The 23,471-nt window shown below is 55.3% G+C and overlaps 6 protein-coding genes across 6 annotated transcripts, besides 1 other annotated feature; 2 read left to right on the forward strand and 4 right to left on the reverse strand.

The window, feature by feature from the left end:
• Window positions 1-310: 310 nt before the first annotated feature.
• On the forward strand, window positions 311-1,438 carry TRIREDRAFT_107554 (glutathione transferase; the record flags this gene model as incomplete). Its single annotated transcript, XM_006965343.2, has 4 exons — window positions 311-351; window positions 481-628; window positions 686-923; window positions 1,059-1,438. 4 exons carry the CDS (start codon window positions 311-313, stop codon window positions 1,436-1,438), a joined length of 807 nt encoding a protein of 268 aa, XP_006965405.1.
• An 880-nt stretch (window positions 1,439-2,318) lies between these two features.
• On the reverse strand, window positions 2,319-5,775 carry TRIREDRAFT_61508 (uncharacterized protein; the record flags this gene model as incomplete). Its single annotated transcript, XM_006965471.1, has 6 exons — window positions 2,319-3,399; window positions 3,499-5,198; window positions 5,261-5,326; window positions 5,439-5,457; window positions 5,536-5,594; window positions 5,707-5,775. Coding segments are annotated over 6 exons (2,994 nt in total), but the record flags the coding sequence as incomplete, so codon positions are not given.
• Window positions 5,776-8,739: 2,964 nt separating this feature from the next.
• Window positions 8,740-10,524, reverse strand: TRIREDRAFT_121920 (glycosyltransferase family 57; the record flags this gene model as incomplete). The annotated part of the gene is made up of 3 exons (XM_006965472.1): window positions 10,335-10,524; window positions 9,471-10,237; window positions 8,740-9,401 (listed from the first exon to the last, which is right to left on the reverse strand). Exons 1-3 carry the CDS (start codon window positions 10,409-10,411, stop codon window positions 8,740-8,742), a joined length of 1,506 nt encoding a protein of 501 aa, XP_006965534.1. The 5' UTR covers window positions 10,412-10,524.
• A 573-nt stretch (window positions 10,525-11,097) lies between these two features.
• Window positions 11,098-12,753, forward strand: TRIREDRAFT_22351 (uncharacterized protein; the record flags this gene model as incomplete). Its single annotated transcript, XM_006965173.1, has 2 exons — window positions 11,098-11,372; window positions 11,493-12,753. Exons 1-2 carry the CDS (start codon window positions 11,278-11,280, stop codon window positions 12,751-12,753), a joined length of 1,356 nt encoding a protein of 451 aa, XP_006965235.1. The 5' UTR covers window positions 11,098-11,277.
• Window positions 12,754-13,288: 535 nt separating this feature from the next.
• On the reverse strand, window positions 13,289-14,949 carry TRIREDRAFT_61765 (uncharacterized protein; the record flags this gene model as incomplete). The annotated part of the gene is made up of 5 exons (XM_006965473.1): window positions 13,289-13,505; window positions 13,618-13,730; window positions 13,821-14,408; window positions 14,451-14,712; window positions 14,819-14,949. Coding segments are annotated over 5 exons (1,311 nt in total), but the record flags the coding sequence as incomplete, so codon positions are not given.
• Window positions 14,950-15,691: 742 nt separating this feature from the next.
• Window positions 15,692-15,874: a sequence feature (Protein overlapping with rRNA (TRIREDRAFT_48280, EGR48827.1) was converted to a misc_feature.).
• Window positions 15,875-16,779: 905 nt separating this feature from the next.
• TRIREDRAFT_48281 (N-terminal binuclear Zn cluster-containing/DNA binding domain-containing protein) lies at window positions 16,780-20,937 on the reverse strand. The gene is made up of 6 exons (XM_006965208.1): window positions 20,705-20,937; window positions 20,265-20,616; window positions 19,314-20,064; window positions 18,619-19,248; window positions 18,151-18,535; window positions 16,780-18,090 (listed from the first exon to the last, which is right to left on the reverse strand). The coding sequence occupies exons 2-6, from the start codon at window positions 20,515-20,517 to the stop codon at window positions 17,185-17,187; spliced, it is 2,925 nt and encodes a 974-aa protein (XP_006965270.1). The 5' UTR covers window positions 20,518-20,616; window positions 20,705-20,937; the 3' UTR covers window positions 16,780-17,184.
• Between the last annotated feature and the right edge of the window lie 2,534 nt (window positions 20,938-23,471).

The following is a 23,471-nucleotide window of genomic DNA, read 5'->3' on the forward strand; positions in this document are numbered from 1 at the left end:
ACTACCTACCTTATACCTTACCTTACCTTGACCATACGGTACCTGAACTACCACCACTGCCCCGAAGCCCGGGTTGCATGAGAGATCCGAATGTTTATTTGGAATTTCCCATTGCAAGTCTGCCGAGGCATCTCCTCATGACGTTTTGCAGTTGGCAGGATTCTGCGCCTCAAAAGTGTCAGCGCCTCTCCCTTTCGTGAGTATGACGTCGCTTGTTAGACCTCTGTGTATAAAAAGAGTGACCGCGCCGCTTCATCAGCGAGGCTTGCAACTCACCACACGAGCAAGACGTCATTGTAAATTCGGCACCATGGCTTCTGAAGAGCAGCAACCCCAAGTGACCCTGCACTGGTACGTCAATATCAACAGCAACAACAACCATCAGTGACGCAACGAATGCTTTTCAGTTCCCTACACTATCTATCCCGGCCTTTCAGCTAGCGAAGCTCGTTCTAACTCAGCACTGCTCCTCCCAACCAGGCTCAACCGCTCCCGCTCCCAGAGCATGCTCTGGCTCCTCGAAGAGCTCAAAGTCAAGTTTGACATCAAGCTCTACCACCGCACCGAGCAGGGCCTCGCGCCCCCGGAGCTCGAACAAGTCCACCCCCTCGGCAAATCCCCCGTCATCGTCATCAAGCCGCCTCCCTCCACCACCACCACCACCACCACTGCCAGCGATGGCCAGCAAGAGCAGCAGCAGCAGCAGCAGCAGCAGCCCATTGTCCTCGCCGAGAGTGGCCACATGGCGCAGTACCTCTGCGAGCACTTCCCCGAGGGCCGCCGCCTGGTGCCGCAGAAGTGGAAGCCCGGCATGGAGGGCAAGTTTGGCGGCGAGACCGAGGCCTGGCTGCGCAACCAGTACTTTTTGCACTACAGCGAGGGCAGCTTGATGCCGTACCTGGTCCTCAGCCTGGTCATTGGAAGTGCGTCTTTGATATATATATCTATCCTCTCACTTCGTTGCCCATAAGAGGGGAACAGTGAGAGAGAGAGAGAGAGAGAGAGACAAAAAGAGAGAGCCCTTTGTATGGTATGCTAACCGTCGTCGAATTCAACAGGACTCAAGCAGCCGCCAGTCCCCTTCTTCATCCGCCCCATCACCTCCGCCGTCGCCAACCGCATCATGGCCAGCTACATCTTCCCCAACGTCCACCGCCACATCGGCTTCCTCGATCAGCAGCTGCGCACCTCGGGCGGCCGCTACCTCTGCTGCGACCACCTGACGCCCGCCGACATCATCCTCAGCTTCCCGCTCTTCGAGGCCCGCGGCAGCCTCGACTCCATGGGCGAGTGGCGCGGCGGCTCCTGGAAGGCCGAGTTTCCCCGCGTGCGCGAGTACATTGACCTGCTCGAGAGCGAGGACGGCTACAAGAAGAGCACCGAGACCATCAGGAAGCTCGAGGGGAGCGCGAGCGAGGCGGCCCCAGCCAAGATGTAATTGATATCTTGCTTATCTTTTCTTTTTCCCCTCTTCCTTCTCATCTGCTTCTTTTTCCACCTTTGCGCTTATAAATGTTTCATTTCAAGCAGTTAAATGGATAATGAATACCCCTGGTAAATATCGAAATGAATGTAGACGTCACGGAGGAAAGAAGGGGGAGTCCATAGGTCTTACTCACAAATACACTCTTAGTTCTACACTAGCTATGCCAAACATGCTCTTGGAGTGGTTTCTATGCATCTCTCTCTGCCTTATTTACAACCTCACACCATTGCGAATCCGGGCAATCAAGCCCCGAATCTAGCGTCTACAGCAAGCAACCTCATACCTCGCTTGTGCTTCCCCAACCTCGTCCAGCAGCATTTTCTAAAGAGGGCGAAGATAAAACGCAGCCCTGATCGCTGTAAAAGAGAGAAGAAAAAGCTCCGTCCATGCCATGCAGCCCCCAAAAGACCAACCGACCGTTTCCGAGTAACCAACACCAGCCCTTGCAGCGACTTATATATAGACAGTCACTTCTCCCGAGCCGCAACCTACCACCAGGCGAAAGAAATGAGAGAGAAATCGACTTGTAATACACAAAATGCAGAGAACAAGAATACCCCCTTTCCATGCGTTGGCCTCCCAACTCCAGTCTAAATCTAACACCGGCCCGTCTGATCAATCGTTACGATGCGTCATGCTCCACAACCGTACGCCGTAATGGAAGTGGGTTCAGAGCTGCTTGCGACTTGCTGCTCACAAGTCTCGAGAGGATCTTCAAGCCCTTTCGAAAGCTGGCGTAGGCGAGCGTTGCTATGGATCCTCGACACCAGAAAAGGGAAAAAGACCAAGTGAGCCTCAACGTCACAATGCAAAAGATCTTCATCTCCTTCCATCACTTGCGTCGCGCCTTCGTCGCAGGTCTCGGTGCGGCCTCGACCACCGCCTCCCGCTTCTTTGCTTGTTTCTTCGACCGTGGTGGCGGTGGCGGGTCGCCGTGTAGGTGGCCCAGGTCTTCCAAAGCCATTGTGTTCTCCCATTGCTGACAGCGATAGCTCGGGGGCTCGGGCGTCTTCTCCCGGATCCTTGAGCTGACTCGTTTCGGCTCCTCCTTTTTGTCGCCTTCGTCGCCCTCAGCATCGCTGCTTGAGAGATACTTCTTCCGATTCTCCATATGCTTGGCTATCCGGTCACGGTAGGCCACAAGCTCCTTTCGTAGCTTGAGCTCGTTAAAACCTCGAGGATCCAGCCATCTAATGAGTCGATCCAGGTCATCCGGGTCCGAAATGTAGCCCCATTGTCTCGCGTTGAAGACGCTGGTTTCGCCCTCTTCCATCGCCTTGCGCTCGGGGACAGTCATGTTGAACTTGGCCTTGTACTCGGCCTGAAGGTCAGCCGGAAGATCAATGTATCCTTCTCGCTCCAGGTCGTCGGGGCCCTGGACCCAGATGCAGCCATTTGCATATGCGGCGTGCGCCGTGGAACTGTCGGGCAGTCCGGCATACGGCATGCCATTCCTCTCAAACCAGTAGTAACGGTTCCAGAACCTGTCTTTTCCAAGGACACGGGTTCTCGGACAGTCAGCCTCCCGAAGATCATTGTCGATTATGGCAACTTCTTCCTCGCACTTCTTGATCACCTCCTCCTTCTTCTGGATGTCCTTGAGGAGCTTGATGTACTGTTTCGACTGTTGTGGCTTGGACTTTTCCAGCGCTTTTTCTTTAGCCTTCTTGAGCTTCTCCTCTTCCTCGTGCTTTTTCTTCTTGTCCGTCAAGACGCGGCTTCGACGTTTTTTTCTAGAATTCTCATCTTGACTGTCCTCGCCTTCTTCATCTCTGCTCACGATTGATTCGTCGGCGTCGACCATTTTGACGTCGATTTCCTCCTTGGCAGGAGTACCGTTGGCCTCCACCACCGGTTCGTTCTCCGGCATCAACAACTTGCGTTGTTCGTTCAGTTGTCGGAGCTCCTCAATACTAACAGGAGAAAGAAAGTCAGCGACATGATCCCTGGGGCGACGAGTAGGGGTAAAAGATTGAAGAAGAAAATGGAGACAATTGTCTTTGTCAACTTACGCTTGTTTCCGCTGTCGCTGCCACTCAATCTTGTCTTTGCGGTACTTGGTCATGGTTTCGCTGCAGTCCTCCATATAGCCCCTGACGGCTTTTGTCTCCATCGTCAGCATGCAGATGATCTGCAGCGCCTTGACACGGTAGTTGATGTCCAGTTTGTCGTATTGCTGCTGCACATTCTCCGGGGAGGGCACCATCTCCGCAGGCACCAGCTGCTGCAGCAGCTCCTCGCATGCGCGCTGGAGGCGCTCCTTTTTGGAGAGCTGATGCAGTAGGCCAACCAAAATCCTCTGCCAGCCCCCCTTCTGGAAGTTCCGCTGCCGCAGGTGCTCGATCCAGTCAAACTCTTTCATGAGTTCTTCGGCGCGATTCTTTGTCTCCAGCTCCGCACGAAGACTTTCCTCCTCGGCTGCTGCCGCTTCAGCGGCCAGCCTCTCCGCTTCGAGCTTTGCCAAACTGCTGCGCGTAGCCCTCGCGACGGGGATATCATCAACCTCGGCGCTCTGCTGTCGACTGCCCTCACCCTGCTCTTCATCGTCGTCGTCGTCGTTGTCGCTGTCGTCTTCTTCTACCTCTGGCAACGTAATGCGTACCTTGCCTCCGTCAGCCTCAGAATCGACCAGAATCTTCAACACCGCGCAATGGATCTCGTCGAAAAGCTGCACCGGGTTACTGCTTGAAGCAACCAGCATGGCTTCGATATAGTCGTCAAAGGTGAAGGAATCGAGCTTGAAGATTTCGCAGTAAACATTGAGCGTATCCCACGTCTCCAGCAGAGGCCCGACGGTCTCCATGTCGATTTGACGGTGGACATCGTCGTCGATTTCCTGATGAACGGGAGGGTTCTTGCACATGAACTTGAGCTTGGGTCGCACGTTACCCTCCCGCGGCTCCAGTTGCAAGTCCTCGATGGGATATTTCGGCGGAGGCGGAGGAGGCGGAGGAGTCGGCTCACGTGGTAGAGCAGCTCGTTCGTCGTCGTATCTCGTGAAGCCGGCGCCATTGATGCCGTCGGGCGCCATGTCTGTGGGCCACTTGAGGCCCTTGGCCGCGCTGCCGGGGGTCGGCTTTCCCTTGTGGCTCTTGGGAGCGGGTTTGAGTTCGGGCAGTCGTACTGGTCCAGTCTGCGCAGCCGGGCTGTGTCCATTGGCGTCTTGAATCAAGCTACGCTCACGCTTCTGGGCCAGAAGCTGCTTGCGCTCTTGAATCTTAGTATCGTGTCGAAGGTGCGGGGGAATCCTGGTATCAATGTGATATTGCTTGGCGTAATCATCCTTGACGAGCCACGGGGCCCCGTTCCAGGCCTCTCGATGGATCGTTCTTTTCAGAAAGGACCGAAGCATAGACTTGGTGAAGGCGCCTCGCTCACGGCTTAGGTTGTCGCCGGTGACAATCTGCTCCTGGCCGGAGCCGCCGCCGAGGACTACTAGATAACGGCTGGTCGGAAGAGAACTCGAGCCATCTGGCAAGATCCTAGCACCAAAGGTCGTCTTCTCTCGCACGAGACAAGCCCGTCTCTCGTTATTGAACTCGTCCAGCGTGACAAAGACATCCTCCCCGGGATAAAAGTCGGCTTTGAACTCATCAAACACCATGTCGACGAGATTATCGAGACGTGAAATCGTTTGGAACTGGACTTTGCGCAGGATGGGACCCTTGAGCGCCTCGGGGAAGGCAGCCTCTACCTCTTGACCACCAGCACGCTGTGGACAATGAATGTGAGCCAGTCATGTTCGAACAAATGCTGGAGCAGAGCATAACCAACCTCGCTGGTGTAGGCCTCGAAGAAAGTGAGACCTGAATGGCCTGTGATTTCGTCATTGAACCGACGCTGTAGACGAAAGCCGAGTTCAGTAAGTGCTTGCTTCAATGCATCGCCAGTCATGCGCGGCATAACAGCGACAGAGGGAGGAAGGGAGGTAGGAGGGTTCGAGCTTTGTTACCTGCTTGTAGAAATCCATGCTGCAGGTGAAGAAAGCTGTCAGCAGTGTGGCGCACAACAGGCTAATTACGGAGAGGGAAGCAAATGAGGCAACTTACCGGTTCAAGTAGTCTTCGTACGAAGCAAATATCTCGCCAGTCTGAGGAATGTGCCAGACCTATAACAACGACAACCATCAAGTCAGCACCAGCTCTCGACCTTCCCGCCCCCTAAGTTTGTTGCCAAAAGCAAATGCCACGCGTCAGTGATTCAGATATGGCTCGGCATACCTCAGTGTCATCATCCTCAACCTCGGCCGGGGGCAGAAACTGCACCGGTTTTCGCTTAAAGAGAACCTGTTTGGAGTAGGGCGTATAAGTCAGCTAGGAAGAGACTTGGGCGGCCAAGCGATAGCAGCATACCATTTCTGCGAGTCGCGTTGCGTGTCAGGATGGCTATTCAAAGCAGATACTCGGATGGGTGAGGAGAAGCCGGTAGTTCGAGAGAACAAGAGGAAGGGGGAAAAGATATCAAGAATCCGCCGCCGACGCGAATTTGGGAGGAGCAGAGAGCAGAGGGAGCAATTCGAAAGCTTGGCGCGTTTATCGAGTCGATGGCTTCGGCAGCACAGGCATTCGGGCTAGGCGCAAGTGACGAGGCGCGGGCGAGGCAAAGAGAGGCCGAGATCGGGAGGCGGAAGATTCGAGATTCGAGATTCGAGATTCGAGATTCGAGGTTCGAGGATCGCGGTTCGGGGATAGTGCATCTGCGTGTGGCCAGCGCGGCGGTGCGGCTGTCCAAGAAGCGTGCAAGGCTGAGAGGATTGAAAATGTTGCAAGAGGAAGAAGGCCGGAAAAAGTTGGCGGTGGCTGGTGAGGAGGAGGTGGTGGATGCTGGCAGATTTCGGGGCCGGCGGTCTCGAACAGGGTGCGATGCTGATTGCCGCACTTACACGAGGCTGCGCGGGCTGCAGGGCTCAAAGGATTTACAGCAGACGCGGTCCGGGCAGCTCGCAGGGGCGCCTGGCGGGCATTTCCTGGATCCGGAGGCGGTGGTTGAAGCTGCGGAGAGACTCGACGAGACGCGACTGAGGGCGAGCGAACGTGCAACGGAGGCGTGGAAGGGGAGGGAAAAAAAAAAAGAATTGCGCGGGAGAAGGAGAGCTGCCACGGAACCTAGCGAGTACTTAGCAGATTCGCTGTTTGGGGGAAAGGCGTCCCGCCGTGGAGACCGTCAACAGCGCCAGCTTCTAGCGGGCGAGGTACCAATCAAGTACGGGCTGCTTGGGGGCGCCTGGGGGGACGTTGTACTCGGCCGGTACCGTGGAAGCGCCGACAGAGGAGGGCGGCATGGGAGGTACCTTGCGGGTACAGAAGGACGCCGGGGCTTGGGTCGGGGGGTTTATGCAACAAACAGGGTCCGGCACTGGTTGGATGATGGGAGTTGAGAACAAAGAAGAGAATTGGCCAGATGATCTGATGATAAAAGAAGCGTTCCAACCAAATCCGCATCCTTAAGCGCCTTGGATGTCTGTCATTGGGCGATTCAGCATACCCAGCAGAACAATACAGCTTGAACTGGACGGGAAGCTGTGAGCACATGAAGTGGTGCTTTGGACTTGGCCCGCAATATCGGACCCAACCCGTTTGACACCATCCGCTTCTAGAACTGCTCAAACTACCATAAAGATCAGGGACGAACAATAATCTCTCTATAACATATATTGCTATAACCCACCGTCGAACGAAGCAAAGAAACACACGCCTGCCTCTGCGCTCATGCACCTACTACTAAGGTACCTCTTAGGTGTGCCAGCATCGCGACTCCCGCTTACCTTCATAGCGGCCCCTTACAAGCAAAGCTCCACCGCCGTTGAATGTACTCTCCCAGTACCCCCGCGCCCAGCAGTCCCTTTGTTCCCTGCCACACCCGAGACACACGCACGCAGCCCCCGGTCCAGCTCCTCTCCCGTCCACCTCATTTCACTCTCTTCCACCGTCCGTCCCTCTTCCTCTCCGTCTGTCCTCCCCATCTCCAAGTCATGAAACCTACCCCAATCTGCTGCCCTCATCCTTTTCTTTCCAATACCAGTAGTGAGGACCAAGGCTTACACTGAGACAAGACAAACAAATGTTATCAGCCGTGTGCGAAAAAGCTTCCTCCTATTCTACCTACCCACCATCCCTCTCTCTTCCATGCGCACAACTACCCTCCGCAATATCGCAACACAGGACTATTTGGGCTCAATTTGATCCTTGATCATTGGAGATTTTGATACGTCCTTGAAATGTGTGTTATTCATTAAGCATTTGCTGGTCTATGTGCATGTACCTGCAGCAACACGGATCAGTTGGCTGTGAGCGACATCTACTATCCCTCTTTCATATAGGCTTCTCGGAGAGGAGAAAGAGACGATGACAGAGAGAAGATGAGCTCTGTGGTAGGTCAAGAAACTCTGCACACCTTGCTCTCGCTATAAGAAGCATCTAGACGGTTCATGGGAAATTCAGGCAGCGGTATGCCCCATCATCAAAAACGACTTCACCATGCTTTACTGTATATCATACAAGACACCCACACCCCTATATATATCAGTATTTGTGCTTTCTACTCCATACATATATAGAACTGCTACCCTGCGTTCATCACGCTGCCGGCTCTTCGTCGTTCGCACGCTCATTGTCCCTGATTTCCAGATCCGGCAACCATCCGCACTAGCCCTGACGTCATTCCGCCTCCAGCAATCCGCATCCCCCGAGCAGAAAAAGGAAGAATAAGAGGCCCAAGTGAGCCTTTTCCCCATGCCAATTGAGCGGCTGGTTTCCCGCAAGACATGGCAAACTCCTGCGCTGAAGCCGTACTCCTCAATGCGCGCCCCCCTCCCCTCCCCCTTCCCCGCCCTTCCCCTTTGAACCGTGTCGGTTTTTTTTTTTTTTTTCTCTTTTTTGGCTTTGGTCGCCATTCTGTTTCCCCCCTGTCGATGCCGCCACATCCCCCGGCACAGCATCAACCCTGGCTCCACTCGCTCAGCACAGAACGGGAATCGTCAGCCTCGCCTCACGTGGAGCGCCCCACTCCCCGACCCTACACAATGACTAAGCACTCCTCGATGCCGAACTTCAGGCGGCGCGGAATCACAGACTTGTTTGGAGCGCAGACGACGAAAGGATCAAGAATAGGGACGGGAATTTGGCCTTTGGCGGGTTCTATGTCCTCTCTAACAGGGTATCACTTTTGTTTCGCGACTCTCCTTCGGTTCCCTTTTCCTTTCAACTGCCCTCTCTTCTTCTCTGCTTGTTGCGGTCCCCCCCAACTCTGCCGGCCTAGCACGTATAATACACAACCATATATCCCACCCAGCTTCCGACCACGCCGATCGCGGTGTAAGAGCTTGTAAACATTAACGGCAGAAACTCGAGCCGCTTCCCAAATATCACTTGGTGGAACAGGGACGTGTATGCAATGAGGGGAATGCTCACTGCAATGTAGAGCGTGCTGAACCGATCCAAGAGGAAGACACGTGGCTGGTTGGACGCCGGCGCCATGCGATCAAGCGATATGAGGAACAGCACCAGCCAGAAGACGGTATAGATCGTCTTGATGGGGAACTCGGCGGGGGTGAAAAGCAGCGGGAATAGTGATATATAGCCCGCGACGATGAGGGGTCGGAATGCGCCAAGATGCCGGCGATCCCGTAAGGCGATGAGGCTGAAGGGGATGATGACAAGCAGAATGGCCTTTTCGTGGACGTGCCAGCCAAAGAGGAACGATGCATACCCGCACAGCGTCACGGCGCCTATGAAGTTATCCCAAGTCGGGCGCCGAAAAAGCTTGATAAGGGGGAGGATTTGGAAGAGTAGCGTCAAGGCGAAGCATACACGGGGTGTAACCTCCGGCAGCACCGCAAAGGCCGTATCGCCAACCAAGCCACGAGTGACGCTGTTGAGGGCCTCGGTCTTGAGGGGCAGACCTAGCTTTGGTGCAACTACAAAAAGGTCAGCGTGTCTTACGTCTTTCGAGGTAGAATCTCTGCTGCAACAACTTGCGCACTCACAATGTATCAAGACGCGATCCGCCAGCGAATAGAGCGCCCAGACGTTTGGAGCCCAGTAGGCATGACACAGCCCGCGGGAGAAGGGAAATAGCCGGCTGAGCAGCTGGGGGATCTGCCCCATCAAGGCAAAGGGCGCAAAGGCAGCGGCAAAGATACCGCCAAGCCCGAGTCCGAGCTTGACGCAGTTGAGAAGCTTGATGCGGAAAACCGATCTCGCCGACAGGCAGTACGCCCTCAGAAGGAAGACAAAGTAGGCCGGCGCCAGATAGAGGTAGATGTGCTTGAAGCACAGCAGCGCGCCAAAGACGAGGCCGCTCTGCAGAAGCGTGGACTTGTAGCGGGCCAGGACCAGCGACGCCACAAGAATGCCGTACATGAAGCCGTTGTATTGAAAGTGGATGTGGTCGATTATGAGCAACCCGGGCGACAGGAACACGGACAGCGCGGCGACTTGGGCGGCCCTCTTGGACTGCAGGGGCGACGAATCGACAAACATCTGCAGAGCGTAGACGAGGAGCAGCTCGGTGATGATGACGGAGAACCTCTGGAAGTAGACCGTCTCCCAGCTATCGTAGCCCAGATTGTACACGCGCACCATGGCCGGGTCAACGAGGCGAGCGACGTGGGCGAGCAGCCACTCGAAGTAGGCGAAGAAGGGCGGATAGTCGAGCGTCCATTCTGACGTCTTGTCGTGGTACCACTGGGACAAGGGGAGGCTGTTGGTGATGGCCAGCCAGTTGCGATGGACTTCAAAATCGGTCGATTTGCTGCGAACGGGCGTCAATCAATTAGCCACAAGCTTTCCCCTTGCCCACATCACTGTCCAGGAACAGAGCGCAGTGATCGTGGAAGCACGTAACTTACTAGGCCGGGAAGAGGAGGACCTTGAACGCGGCGGCCACCAGCGCGCATTGCGTCAGTGTTGGGTAGGACTCTGCCATTGTGTCTGCAGGATGCGGAATGGCTACCGCATGGCGTCGTGCAGCAGTTCGGAGGAATCGACAAAGTCCCGCGATCGCGCAACGTGGTGGTTGGTTGCGGTTCGACGAATTGAATTGGCGACAGCTTCAAGTTTGTCCAGAACAGATAATAACAGGTTGAGATTGGCTGGGCCACGGGAAGCTTCACCCGGGGCTAGCACTTTCAAGGAGAATTTCTTTGTTTTTGCTTCTCCATCTGGTCTAGCGCTGCCCTGCAGAGGTCCCTTCCCCGCCACGTTGAGCCACAGGCCGGGATGCGGTGTAAGTGGGCTTGAATCAATCTTTGTATGTACAAACAAGTACATACATACCTTACTGTATGATGTGGGATTCAGACGGGATGTCTTGATGCCAGATAATGAATCCTACCTAGCAGGAACATACTATCGTTGTCTTTGACCCTATTAAACAGCCTATTCTCAGTACATATGCTCTTTGTCATTCAGCGCGTTTGCTTGTCCCCATTCAGCCTCTCTTCTGTAACGCTATCAGGCTTGGCGGCGCTGTTGGCAGAAAGCGCACGTCCTCCGTGCTTGCCCCAGATCCCCATATGGGAAGTCGGAGCTGAGCGCCTCTAGTGCAAAGTGTCCTCTGCCTTTATTTTCCCGTCTCCTCAACACCCTCTCAAACGGCTTGAGGCGGGCAGCTGCACTGCGCTGTTGCGATTCTTTTCCTCTTGTTTTCTTGCTTTGTTGTTTCAATCTTTCATTGTCTTCTTTTTTCTGTTGCATATCACCTCGCGTTGGTCTGCCCCTGAAAGCAGAAGCCGGCGCCTTTGCATCGACAACCTGGACTGAGAAGCTTCCCCCCCAATTTGATCCCTCACGATGCGATTCTCCCCGGCGCTGGCAGCCCTGCTAGGCGCCACTCTCGCCGAAGCTCAGTTCCTCATCAGCGAGCTCAGCTTTGGTTACGCAGGGCGGTGAGTCCTTTGTCTCTGTGTCTGCGCAGCTCGCAGCTCGCAGCTCAATGGCTCTGAGAAGCAATCGCAAACCTGGCAGCCAGCTAATGCGCGCCCTCTTGACGGCCCCCCCGACTCCAGAATAAGCCCTGCGGACAATCCCGGCCACATCCCCAACTTTGTCGTCTCTGGCCAGCCCAGCATACCAGAGATCCTGTCCAGCAAGGTCATCCTGACACCCGTTGCGCCGGGCAATGCGCGGGGCGCCATCTGGAGCGAGCAGCCGCTGCGGCACTCCAACTGGATCGTCGACGTCGACTTTCGCGCCAGCGGCCCCGAGAGGGCGGGCGGCAACCTCAACATCTGGCTGGCGCGCGACGGCAAGAACCTGGGCACTAAGAGCGTCTACAATGCCGGCAGGTTCGAGGGCCTGGTGCTGGTCATTGACTCGCACGGCGGCCAGGGCGGCATGCTGCGCGGCTTCCTCAACGACGGCTCGACGGACTACTCACAGCACCACAACGTCGACAAGCTGGCCTTTGGCCACTGCCAGTACAGCTACCGCAACCTGGGCCGGCCGTCGCAGGTCAAGATGCGCCAGACAGCCAACAGCTTCCGCGTCCAGATCGACGGCAAGACGTGCTTCGAGACCAGCCGGGTCAGTCTGCCGGCGGGCTACCATGTGGGCATCAGTGCCTCGACGCCCGACAGCCCGGATTCGTTTGAGATCTTCAAAATGGTTGTCATGTCGGACAAGTCCAGCCACGATGTTGACGCCGGAACGAACAATAACAACAACGAGAACAAGGAGAGCAAGGACAGCGGTAACGACGCCAACGGCAACGCCGGCGGCAGCCAGTTCGCCTACACCTCGCGTCAGCAGCAACAGCCTGGCAGCAACAAGAACCAGCGCTCCGACGACGGTTGGGAGGAGATTGCCGACGAGAACGCCGACATCTTCCAGACGTCCAAGGCGCAATTTCAGGACCTGCACAACCGCCTCCAGGGGACCAACCACCAGCTCGCGTCCGTCTACCGCTCCGTCTCGCGCCACCACCAAATGGACGAGCAGCGCCACGCCGAGGTCAAGGAGCTCTTCGCGTCGCTGCAGTCGAAGCTGGCCCTGCTTGACCAGCTAGCCGCCTTCCAGCAGCGCATCGTCGCGCTCGAGAATGAGGTGCGCAACATGAACTCGGAGCTGCACCAAAAGATTGCCGCCAACGAGAGGGCCGTGCACGGCGCCCTGCGGACGCACCACATGTCGCTCACACAGAGGGTCACCGAGAGCATGCCGGGCCATGGCCGGCTAATTGCTGTCATTGTCGGCACACAGGTTGTCTTGGTGGCGGCGTACGTCCTCTACAAGCGGAAGAAGGCAAATTCGCCAAAGAAGTATCTGTGAAGAGTCTGAAATGTTTCGGGGGGCGGGGGGGGGGGGGGGGGGGAGGCAAGATGGGATTGCAGACGCGAGTTGATGACTGACGGTCACGATTCAAGAGGGGGAGTTGGAACGAAAATGGGGGTGGGCGGCCCTTTGTATAAAGCACGACACGTTTTTCACCTTTGAGGGGGAGGCGACTTTGCCGTTATCTACAGTTATATACCTTTTGACATATATAGCATGCATACATGAATTGGATGAGAAGACGAAGAAACATAATCAAGGCAATCTCTTTCGAACATGACGGTCTGCTGATGCTCTCTATATATGAATTACATCGCCTGCTACGTCAACATTAAACATCGTTAAATAAAAAAAAAAAGGCAAGAAGGGAGCAAAAGAACAGAGAAATGAAAAACATAGATACTAGGCTTGTACGATGACCAAGTTCAACCCATGGACAATCTGATGTGACCTCATGGCCTCAACGCAAAAGAAATACTAGACTTCACAAAGCAAAAGAGGGGAAAAACAAAAGAAAAGAAAAGAAGCCACTTCACTTGCTGCCCTTGTGGGCGTTGATAATGCGAATCATCTCCTCGCCCTTGGGAGCAGGCGTCAGGTTCTCGTACCCGTCCTCGGTCACGAGAATGTCGTCCTCGATGCGGACGCCTCCGACGCTGTAATAGCCCTCGAGTACATCCTTGTCGATGAACTTTGCGTGTGTCGGGTTGTTGAGGAAGTAGCCCTCAATATACTCGCGGCAGAAATAACTGTATTTTGGCGTTGCACTTGGTTAGTAGCCTGCATCAACGGAAGGGGGGGGGGGGGGTTTGCTGGAAAAGCGAGACAGCTTGAAAAAGCCGCAAAAACAGAAGCACTTACATGCCCGGCTCGACGGTGACAATCATGTTAGGCTCGAGGAGCTGCCGTTCCCTCATCGACTTGGCCCGCGAACCCGCCGCCTGATTGTTGCCCAGCTCCAGTGCCGCACTCATCTCGACCAATGCCTCGGCCGTAATCATCTCGCGCTTCCCGCCGTCGAGGCCGAGATTCAGGAGCGTCATCAGCGGCAGGCTGCCGGGCACGTCGTGCACCTCCAGGCCGACGTGGTGGCCCAGCCCGTGAGGGAAGAAGGCGCTGATGGTGCCGGCCTTGGATATCTCGGCGACGTCGCCCTTGAGGATGCCCAACTTGAGCAGGCCGACGGTGCCGACGGCGGCGGCGTGCAGGTGCAGCTTGTAGAATTGGACGCCGGGCTTGATGGAGCGGATGCACTCCTCCTGCATCGTCTGGACGAGGTTGTACACGGCCGCGGCCTTGGTCGAGAAGCGGCCCTTGATGGGCAGCGTGCGGGTGATGTCGCTGGCGTAGCAGCGCCACTCGCAGCCCGCGTCGACGACGACGAGCTCCTTGCCGTCCAGGGGCTGGTCGTTGTCCTCGTAGTGCAGCGTCGAGGCGTTGGCGCCCGAGCCCGCGATGACGGGGTACGCCTGAGAGCGGGCGCCGCGCGCACAGCACACGGCCTGAAACACGGCCTCGATCTCGCGCTCGTTGGAGAGGCGGAGGAGCATCTCGGCGACCTTGCGGTGCGCGGCGCTAGACACGTCGTTTGCCTGGCGAATCATGGCGATCTCGTACTCGTCCTTGATGCAGCGGGCGCGGTCCATGGCGGGCTGCAGCATCCAGTGGTTGACCTTGGCCCGCGTCTGCCGGACCCGCGGGGGCGCCTGGTCCTCGTGCAGCACGTAGAGCGTGTTGGTGGACGCGAGGCGCGACTCGAGGAACTTGGGCAGCTGGCTTGAGTACCGCACCTCGTCGACGTCGTAGAGCTGCTTGGCCCGGGCGGTGTCGGGCGTCGATCCGAACCACAGCACCTGGCGCGGCTCGACGTAGGGGATCCAGAGGATGAGGACGTCTGTGCGGATCTCATACGTGACGAAGCAGTCGTGGAAGTTGGCGCCCGTAAGGTAGAAGAAGCTGGCATCGGCTCTGGTCAGCAACGAGGCTTTTGAGCGCACCTCCTTGGGAAAACATGTATGAAGTCTTGGATAAGGTAGGTAGGTAAATGCCACCAAGGACGTACTATCTGCGCTGTCTCAACGGCGGCGGCTGGTCCGAATCCTCATAGTTCTGCGACGGCTGGCCCGGCAGATAGATGAGCCCGTCCTGGACGCCGAGCTTCTGGGCCACCTTGCGCGCATGTTCCTTGGCTGGCGTACCGAAGAGTCATATAACGGTCAGCCGGCACGATTTTTTTCATGTTAAAGTCCTTTCATCACTCACCTGGGTACTTTCGTGTCTTCCAGACCTCGTAGTCTTCCCTCTTGGATATGGCCCTGTTCGGCATTGCGCAATGCGCAGCGCGTGTAAGCAAACACAAGTCGAGGGTGAGTGGAATAAAAGGCGCGCTTACACTGCGTCAAACTCATCGTCGAGGATGAAGCTGAAGTCGAGGTCCGCCATGGCGCAGCGCAAATGAAGTTGCGGTGATGGTTGCGCGAGTCGATAACACGATTTCCCTGAGAGAACGTAGTGACTTGTTGTAGAGTCCTCCAGGCACCTATCGACGATGAATGACGGTGATGTGTTGCGATCTGATGAGGCAGTTGATGAGGATGTGGTTGGAATCGATGAAAGGGCAGCGCTGTTCCAGCAAGTCGTGCCTGGCAATACTAAGGTAGTAGTAGTGCCTGCATCCCCTAATGAGACCGCCACCAGTCAATCGCTGCTATTATTACATACGCCATCCAAGCCGCCTTATCTAATCTTTACCCCAGAAAACGAGAGATTGGCACGAACGCCATGACCGCTTTGGCTATAGCGCTACTGGCCCTTAGTCTCTCCCTGGTCTGATGTCACAGTGTCCATGAACCATCAATCTGTAGCGTGGAAGAAGCCCGCAAGCAGCGCTTCTTCATCCCATCCATAAAGCGGAGCATGGACTGTCCCCGGGGAGAATTCTCCAGTAGAACAAAGGGGTAAAAGTCCCCTTGATTTTCATCTTTAGCATGAATACAGTCCATGAAAGTGTCGTGTGGCCTATCGATCCTTTAGTCCTTCGACATTCGAGGCTCGAGGTGCCAGAAAAGTTACCACAGGAATAGATAACTAAGGTAGCTTGTGGCGGCCAAGCGCTCATACTTAGGTAGCGACGTCGCTTTTTAATCCTTCGATGTCGGCTCTTCCTATCATACCTACCGAAGCAGAATTCGGTAAGCGTTAGATTGTTCACCCACTAAACATAAAGGTATTATGTTTGCAATATTGAACCTATTGGTGGGGATAGTCGGGTCCTGAGGGAGGGTTCAGGATGACGCCGGCTAGTCGATACAGCGCACAAAGCTGCAGGTGCTGTACGGCGACACAACCTGGTTCGGGGAAGGCTAAGGGCTCTCTCCAGTGAGTGCTGCCTATGCTAATCCCGAGGGGAGCTGCGTGAGAGTGATCTCACGATAGCCCTCGTAGAGCGCGGTAAAGGTGTGGGTGGTCTCGCTCTGTCGAGATCGCTTCAGGGGCGTGCCAGCCCCACGGGAAACCGTGCCCATTTGCAAAAGGACCTGCAGTCCCGATCTTATGGGGGGCGTTCGAGCTTAACGCGGAAATGCTTGAGCGATGCCTGGTAGTATCCTAATCATATAATGGGGACGATACAAACCACAAGGGCAGCCGGGCCGTGTGCGCATTCAGAATGCATAATGTGATTAGAGCGAATAGGGAATGTGAGCTGGGTTTAGACCGTCGTGAGACAGGTTAGTTTTACCCTACTGATGACCTCACCGCAATGGTCATTGAGCTCAGTACGAGAGCATGGTTTTTGCGGCTGTCCGACCGACCGGGCAGTGCAATATATAGGCTATATGTCAGTCAGTACACACTCTGAATCACTGCCTTCAATGAGGTTATCCAGTTGCATGTCCGTGCCATTCATGAGTACGATACGTGGTATAGCTTTGGATCGTCCATAAACATTGATATCCGACCGTGTACATACAGCGACCAAATTCCAGACGTCTAGGTAGTTGCTTCATACACATTGTGCTAAGTGATGGGGACATGGTTGGGTTATCTGTCTGTTCGCTTGCCGCCATCGAGAGACGGAGCAAAGATGAGGAGAAAAGGTAAAGGGGAATTACAAGCGGATGACAAATAGAAAGAGCCCCCAAGTTCTATACGCCAGTCGACAAGGCTCGAGATATGAGAGGAGCGTCCAAGACACTCGTGACATGCAATCGCGCTGTGTAACCTTTTTTTGTCCTTCGTCCGCGTTGTCCAAGGAACACATGATCCAACAAGTCCCAAGAGGAGCAGGCAGAGGCAAAGACAAACAACAAAGACAAGTAAACGCCCCTCCCATCCCGTGCAACCGCAAGGCTTTCCCGTTCTCATATCGGCAAAAGACACACAAACAAGAAAAGGAAAAGAAAAAATGGGTATCATGTGGCAAGTCGTTCACATTCCCTGAAATCCACCCCTGCCAGAACCAAAGAAACTCCCCCAGTCGGGCTGCATGCCGTGATCAGTAAACATCTGCTCTATCTGCCGCTCCTGGTGCCTCTCGCCTCGTATTGCTCGCCGAAGGGAAAGCCCTCCCGGTCGTCGTTGCGGCGGTTGCTGCGGCTGTTGCGGTTGCGGCTGCTGGTGTATCCCCATCATGGCGCCGGGGTCGTACATGTTCGGCGCCATGTTCATCGCTAATGGGTTGTGCGGCGGCTGTTGCTGTTGCTGCTGCGGCATCATATAAGGCGGAGGCTGGCCCATGAACTGATCACCGAGATCATCCAGCGACGCGGGGAAGAAGAAGCCTGATTCCTGAGTTGGCTGGGGCATCGAAACGGCAGGGACATCGGTCTTGCCCGAGAATCCCAATTCCATCATCGGCTGGTTGGGGTACGCAAATGGATCATCCGAGGGGAACATCAGCGAATCGAGCTTGTGCACCGGGTTGTTGAGTGCGAGGTGCCCGCCGAGGGGATGCTGCTGGTACGGGTGTCGGTGCGCGCTCTCGCCCGTACTCGTGGAGTCGGGCGTGGCCCGTGATGACAAGTCCATCGGCATCATGTCGTTCAAGCTGCTGGTGAAGGAAGGCTCGGGAAAGTTGGGGTCGAGTGATTGCGCCAGGCTGCTGTCCATGGAGCCCATGGAGCCCATGGAGCCCCTTGACAGCGAGGTCCCGTATAGCGACATTCCGCCGCTCCTACTGCGCATCGAGTCGTCTGGCCGGTGAAGGGACAGGCCTACGGGGATATTAGGGTTATTGCTTGGCACCTTGATTCCGGGTGCCGTCCTCTTCTTTGTCGTAGCCGAAGGCCGAGCCTGGGGTTGATCGAAACGCTCTGGGAGTTGATCAAAAAGAACCTACGGAGATCATGTCAATAGGAGAACAAAACGCGGGTTGGTGGTGAATGGAGTCCTTACCTTAAGGGTGTTGGTGACCCTCTCGGCAGAAAGGCTCTTTTCAGCCAGATCGGCAATCATCTGTCTCCCAGCGCGCGCATCAGCCAGCACCTCTGCCGACCCAGGCTTCTCCGGGTTCTCAATGGCATAAAACACCAATGACAGCACCGAGAAGAATTCGGTGTAGAGCATGAACCAGTAGGGTCCGCTGAGGACGCGCTGCTTCCGGATCTCAAGGCCAATGTGGACAATATTGCGGGACACGCTGATGGCCGCCGCCGCGCAGGCGTAGGAAAGCTCATCAATCCGGCTATTCTGGCTGAGGCGAGGGGAGACATAGTGCAGAAAGGGTCGGTAAAGGACAAGTTGCACGTGCGCGTAGGCGAAACGCAGCAAATGTCGCACGCTGTCACAAGCATGTTAGCCCAACTGCCTGAGCGGCGACCAGGGACGGAAATATATAAAAGATGTATCAGCTGGTGAACTTACCGAACCACTTCAATCGGACCATCAGGACTCGGGCGCCACGCCTCGGGAAGTCTCTCGAACCAGTTGTGCAGGTCCGTTTCAATCTCCTTGATCTTGCTGTAGCTGATGAGATATGTCGACGAAGGCTTGTTCCCCCTCATGACGGTTTGCCCAGCGCCTTTTGTCGGGTAAATGTACTTTGTGATTTTGCCCAAAATCTCCATCAGCCGAGTGTGGGCGTTGAATGCTTGGAAGAAGGAAGCCGTTCCGGGTGCCGGCTGGATGATACCTTCAGGCCGAATGAACTCGTCGTCGACCTCGAGAGGGTACTGCTGGTCGACATCTTCGCTGTTTAGCAGCAGGGGAAACCCTAGCATGGCTGATACGTAAATGTCCATTTGCCGTATTACGTAGAAGACCCGCCGCCGAACCTGCTGCTCGATGTTCCCTATTCGTTCGTGCTGCAAGTTGCGGTGGAGGCCTATTCGTAGGGCTGATCGAAGAGCAATCCCCACAAACGAATAGCAGGTGTTGAGATTGGCGGTGGATTGGAGGAAGAGGATCATGAAGACGAGCGTTTGAATGGAGATGAGGCTCCGGCATTCAGTCACATCACGCAGCAGAGATCTTGCTATCTTGTAGTACTTGACTCTGCAGAGATGGGTCAGTTGGGGGGGGAAACGGCTGGTATCGGATGCAATCAAGGCGACGCTTACCCTTCGTCAATGGCTTGTCGATAAGTCACACCACTAGAGCTGGAGTCGTCTAGATTGCTGTACATGCAACCCAGCGCCAAGACGGCGTAGAAGAGGGCGAGAAACTGAGTATCATCGTGGCTCGTGGGTTCGTGCTGCCGATCGTAGATGTAATCGAATTTTTCGTAAAAAGAGGGGACGTGAACGATGCGGACGAGGCATGTGGCGCAACTCAGGGAGTAGTAGCAGAGCTTCCGAGCAACGTCCTTGGGAGGCAGCTCGGGGTAACTGGAGGCGGAGGAGAACGGTGAGTTGCCGATGGAGGGCGTCGTGTCGAGATTCAAAAGGCCCGCTGTTCGATCAGCCGGACGGGGAAGAAAAGGTCCCTTGCCGACGGGGCCCAACAAGCCACGGAAGTTTTCCTTCATCCGCCGCAGGAAGACGGCGCCGGAGGAGATGCCGTAAAAGTCCCAGCCGCCTTTGTCATCAAGATCCAGCTGGCCGATGGAGTCGATCATGGAGGTGAGCTGGGTGTCGTTGGGGTCGGGCTCGGGAGCATGGCCGGCTCGCAACTTGGCAGCCTCAGCACGCGCTCGTTCGCGATTGTGAAACTCTTGCTGGATGGCAGGGTCAAGGCTTGGGTCAGCCAGGTCAATATCGGGGACAAACTTCCGCAGCAGCGACTCGGCGCGCTGGAGGCGGCTTTCTAGGGCCTCGATATACTGCGGGGCGGGATTTCTCCTCCTGTTTGACGGCTTATCATATGTGCATTCTGTTTGTAGAGAGGAGAGAGAGAACGATCAGGTTAGCAAGATGGTGTACCCAGGTGGTTGATGGGATGCAAGGTGGCATGGCATGAAGAAGGGGTGAGGAAGAGGTTGTGAAGATCAACCCGAGAGCGAACAACGCTTGTTGGTAAGGGCAGAAAGAAAAGAAGGAAAAAAGGCCGAGAGACGCCATCTTGATACGCACCATAGCTGTAGACGGAGCAGTGCGTGCAGGGCTGCTTGCCGTCACACTTGATCTTCTTGCGGCGGCACTCGTCGCAGGCGCGGGTGACTCGCCGTCGTTTCTGGATAGGTTGCGACGGCGCCGATTCGGCGTCGCCCGCCTTGTCGTCGGTTTCAGCGTCCGACTTGACGCTCTCGGCCGGCGACGCAGCATCGTGAATGGACCAGTCGCCGGCGGGCTGCGATCCAACGGTGACGGCCTCGTCGTCGGACATTTTCGCTGGCGGTCCGGCAGGGAGGGGAGGAGGCCGAGTCGCAGGGCTGAGTCGCAGAGCTGGGACTTTTTTGGTAAAGGTCAGGCGGGCTCGTATGTACTGCAGCGGCGTTTGGACAGGTTAGGACAGGATGCAGCGCAACGAGGTCGAGGTTTTCCGGCCCGGAGGCTCGTCTCTATTCACATACTCGTCGTACTCGGGGCTGGGGTCCGGGCGGGGCTTTGGAGGCTCTCGCTCTGGCTCTGGCTCTGGCTCTGGCTCTGGCTCGATGCCTCGTATGGGATGGAGGGAGAGAGAGGCCTTTGGAGAGGCAGGACTGGACCCCGGGGATGCAGAGTCGGTGGCAGCGTACGTGCCAATTGCCCCGGTGTCTGCCAATCTAGGCCATCAGACGGGCAGCGCAGTCTCTCCCTAATCCGGGGCAGGCTGGCGAGGGTTGGCGGGAGCGGCGTCGAGATTATGGCGCGAGGACGAGGGAAGAAACAGATAAAAAAGAAGGGAGAGGCCGTTCAGGCGCTGCAACTTCAGCCAGAAACCTGTGCAGTGGTTGGACTGGGCTGGGGCCGACATTTACAAGCTGAAGAGGTACTTCGTACTGCCTGGCGGTGATTGGCACTGTGTGCAGAGGGCGGTACTAGTACTGCCGGCGCAAGTGCTGCATGCGAGCAAGCACGCGAGAGGGCGCTGTGGCTGATCGGGGAGAGGGAGACTTGAGCGCGCTCTCGCACTGTGCCAGAGTGGCTTGGCCGCCGCTGAAGACGGGGCACCCACCTGAACTGGGCCTGCATCGGTCAGCCAGCGGGTGGAGCGGGCCCTGTGGCTAGCATTACGCAGCCCGTCCAGCCGCTGTGTGGGTGCGAAGTACTGCTCGCACAGTACGCTTCATGGGAAGCATAACTAAACTCGGAGAGTGCGTGCGTAAACGTCCAGAAATCATGGGAAAGTGCTTCAAATGCCGGTGGATGCGATGGTCAAGGGCTGATGTCCGCTTTGACGAATGAAGGAGCCGATGTATATTATAACGCAGCGTAGTATGTTCATATCAGAATCTCGCGTCATTGAAGCAAGTAAAGGATACCAAGGATGGAAGAAGAAGTGCTGTGCACATAGTACTACCTAGGTATGTGTGCAGTTGATGAACCAAGGGAAGGTATCTTGATTGCAGACGAGCCACACATTGCTCACTCTTTGTCATTTTCTATACAATTGTTCGGGCCGTTCAATGAGAGATGACAGGGACAATGTCCAAGCCTTGTTTCTGTATAAAATGGAGACCTAGTATCACGGTTGATTGATCTCGCGCTCGTCGTCCACCGTCTATCAGAAATGCAGAGAAAAGGATTCAAGTTTGTCCACCACCAGAAAAAGCCCACAGCTTCCTGGCGTCGGGGGCTAAAAGCGCAATTGCACACGAGCTGATCCACTTCAACGAGGACTAGCAGCTGAGGCGGCGCCAAAAGTACTCCCGCGTCATATGGTATGGGAGCAAGTCGAGATAAGTGGTTACTTGGCTTTTCTACAAGGTAAAAGGGAGCGAATGGGCAGGAACAAGGGCGTAAGATGTGCTTTGATCTCTACTTGTATTCGGGTACGTCGTACATGGAGTGTCATGATGCTGTTTATGAGTGTAGGTACTACCTAGTTGGTTGGGTCGCAGTCGAGATTGTCTATAGCGAATCAAATCTTCTCCACTCCCACATGGCATCCCTGGGAGCCTCCAGCGCCTCGACTGCCACTCGGCAGATGGAATCAAAAAGGTTCCTGATGAATGAAGCTGTAAGGCTTGGCTGAAAAGCTTGGCTGGCAGGGCGAGAGAGTTGGGACTCGATGGTGGATGGAGTTGGCCGTGCTGTAAGAGGGAGGAAAACATGTGTAGTAGTACCATCGAATGCAACAGTGCGGGTGAATGTTAGCTCGACATGGACTAAGGTAGGTCGTTCGCCGTAGGCTAGTCATAGCAGCAGATCAGATTGGATAAAGAATGGAACATTACACTGCAACTAAGGTAGTAGTAGTATCTGCGTACGTGTTGCCAGTGTCATGGCTGCCCTCTTTGTCGTAGGTCCAAGAGGCAGCTCACATCCTCTGATGCAATTGCTTAGGTATGTAATCCGATTTACTAGGTACTTAGCCGTTGCAAGCTACTACATACTACCTACCTTATATCTACAGCTGCATGAATCAATCGACCTGCGCTGGACTTCACAATGTTCCGGTACATTCTAGACTGTCTGTCCAGAAGTTCTGATTGGGACGACCAAGACGCCCAGTGTGCGAGATACAAGCAGCCGCGCGCCATATCGCCGTTGCCGATGTTAGTGTTAACCTTGGTCATATTGGGCAGGTCTTGCTGGTATTTACCTAGGTATGCAGCATACTATACGTGTCCGTTGACCTATGTACAATCATTTTCATGGAACATCAGACCTCTGCTATGTATTGAGAGAGTGATACCTCCCCACTCACATATGAAAACAGAAGGGGGAAAAAAAAAAAGAAAAGGGAAAAGAGAAAAGAGAAAAGAAAAAGAACAGAAAACCCATGAAAAGCAGACGAGATAGGTAGGTACTTAGTTGTGGAATCTGCGCCAATGCCCGCTTTATTTCCGCCCACGATGGCCGTTCTGCAGCTTTGGGCAAATTGCTGGGGACGGGAAACGGAAATTGATACGACCTGCGGGTATTGCGGGCATACGGAGTACAGCTTCCGCCAGTACCAGCACTTGTCGTTGCCAGCATCTCAAGGGCGTGCCGCAAGTATGGGCTACAGCCTACAGCTGGCACTGCGGGTGAGCAACAATTTATTCGCACTTTACACAGCAGGTGTGCCATCCTTTCCCATGCCTTCGGTGCCGAGATTCGGTCAGTCTGTGGGGATCGCGTCAACAATAGACTACACCTTTTCCATTCTGGCCTACCCAACATTCAAGTGACATTCCCATGGATTGTTCTTCG

This window comes from Trichoderma reesei, assembly GCF_000167675.1.
Source record: "Trichoderma reesei QM6a unplaced genomic scaffold TRIREscaffold_9, whole genome shotgun sequence".
Classification (NCBI taxonomy): Eukaryota; Fungi; Ascomycota; class Sordariomycetes; order Hypocreales; family Hypocreaceae; genus Trichoderma; species Trichoderma reesei.

Excerpts from the sequence above, each read along its gene's own strand:
- TRIREDRAFT_48281 (XM_006965208.1), bottom strand. The coding sequence starts at position 20,517 with ATGTCCGACGACGAGGCCGTCACCGTTGGATCGCAGCCCGCCGGCGAC. Across the intron at positions 19,249-19,313 it reads CGACAAGCCATTGACGAAGG|AGTCAAGTACTACAAGATAG; the intron begins GTAAGCGTCGCC and ends CCATCTCTGCAG. Across the intron at positions 18,536-18,618 it reads GGTCCGATTGAAGTGGTTCG|CGTGCGACATTTGCTGCGTT; the intron begins GTAAGTTCACCA and ends TGCTTGTGACAG.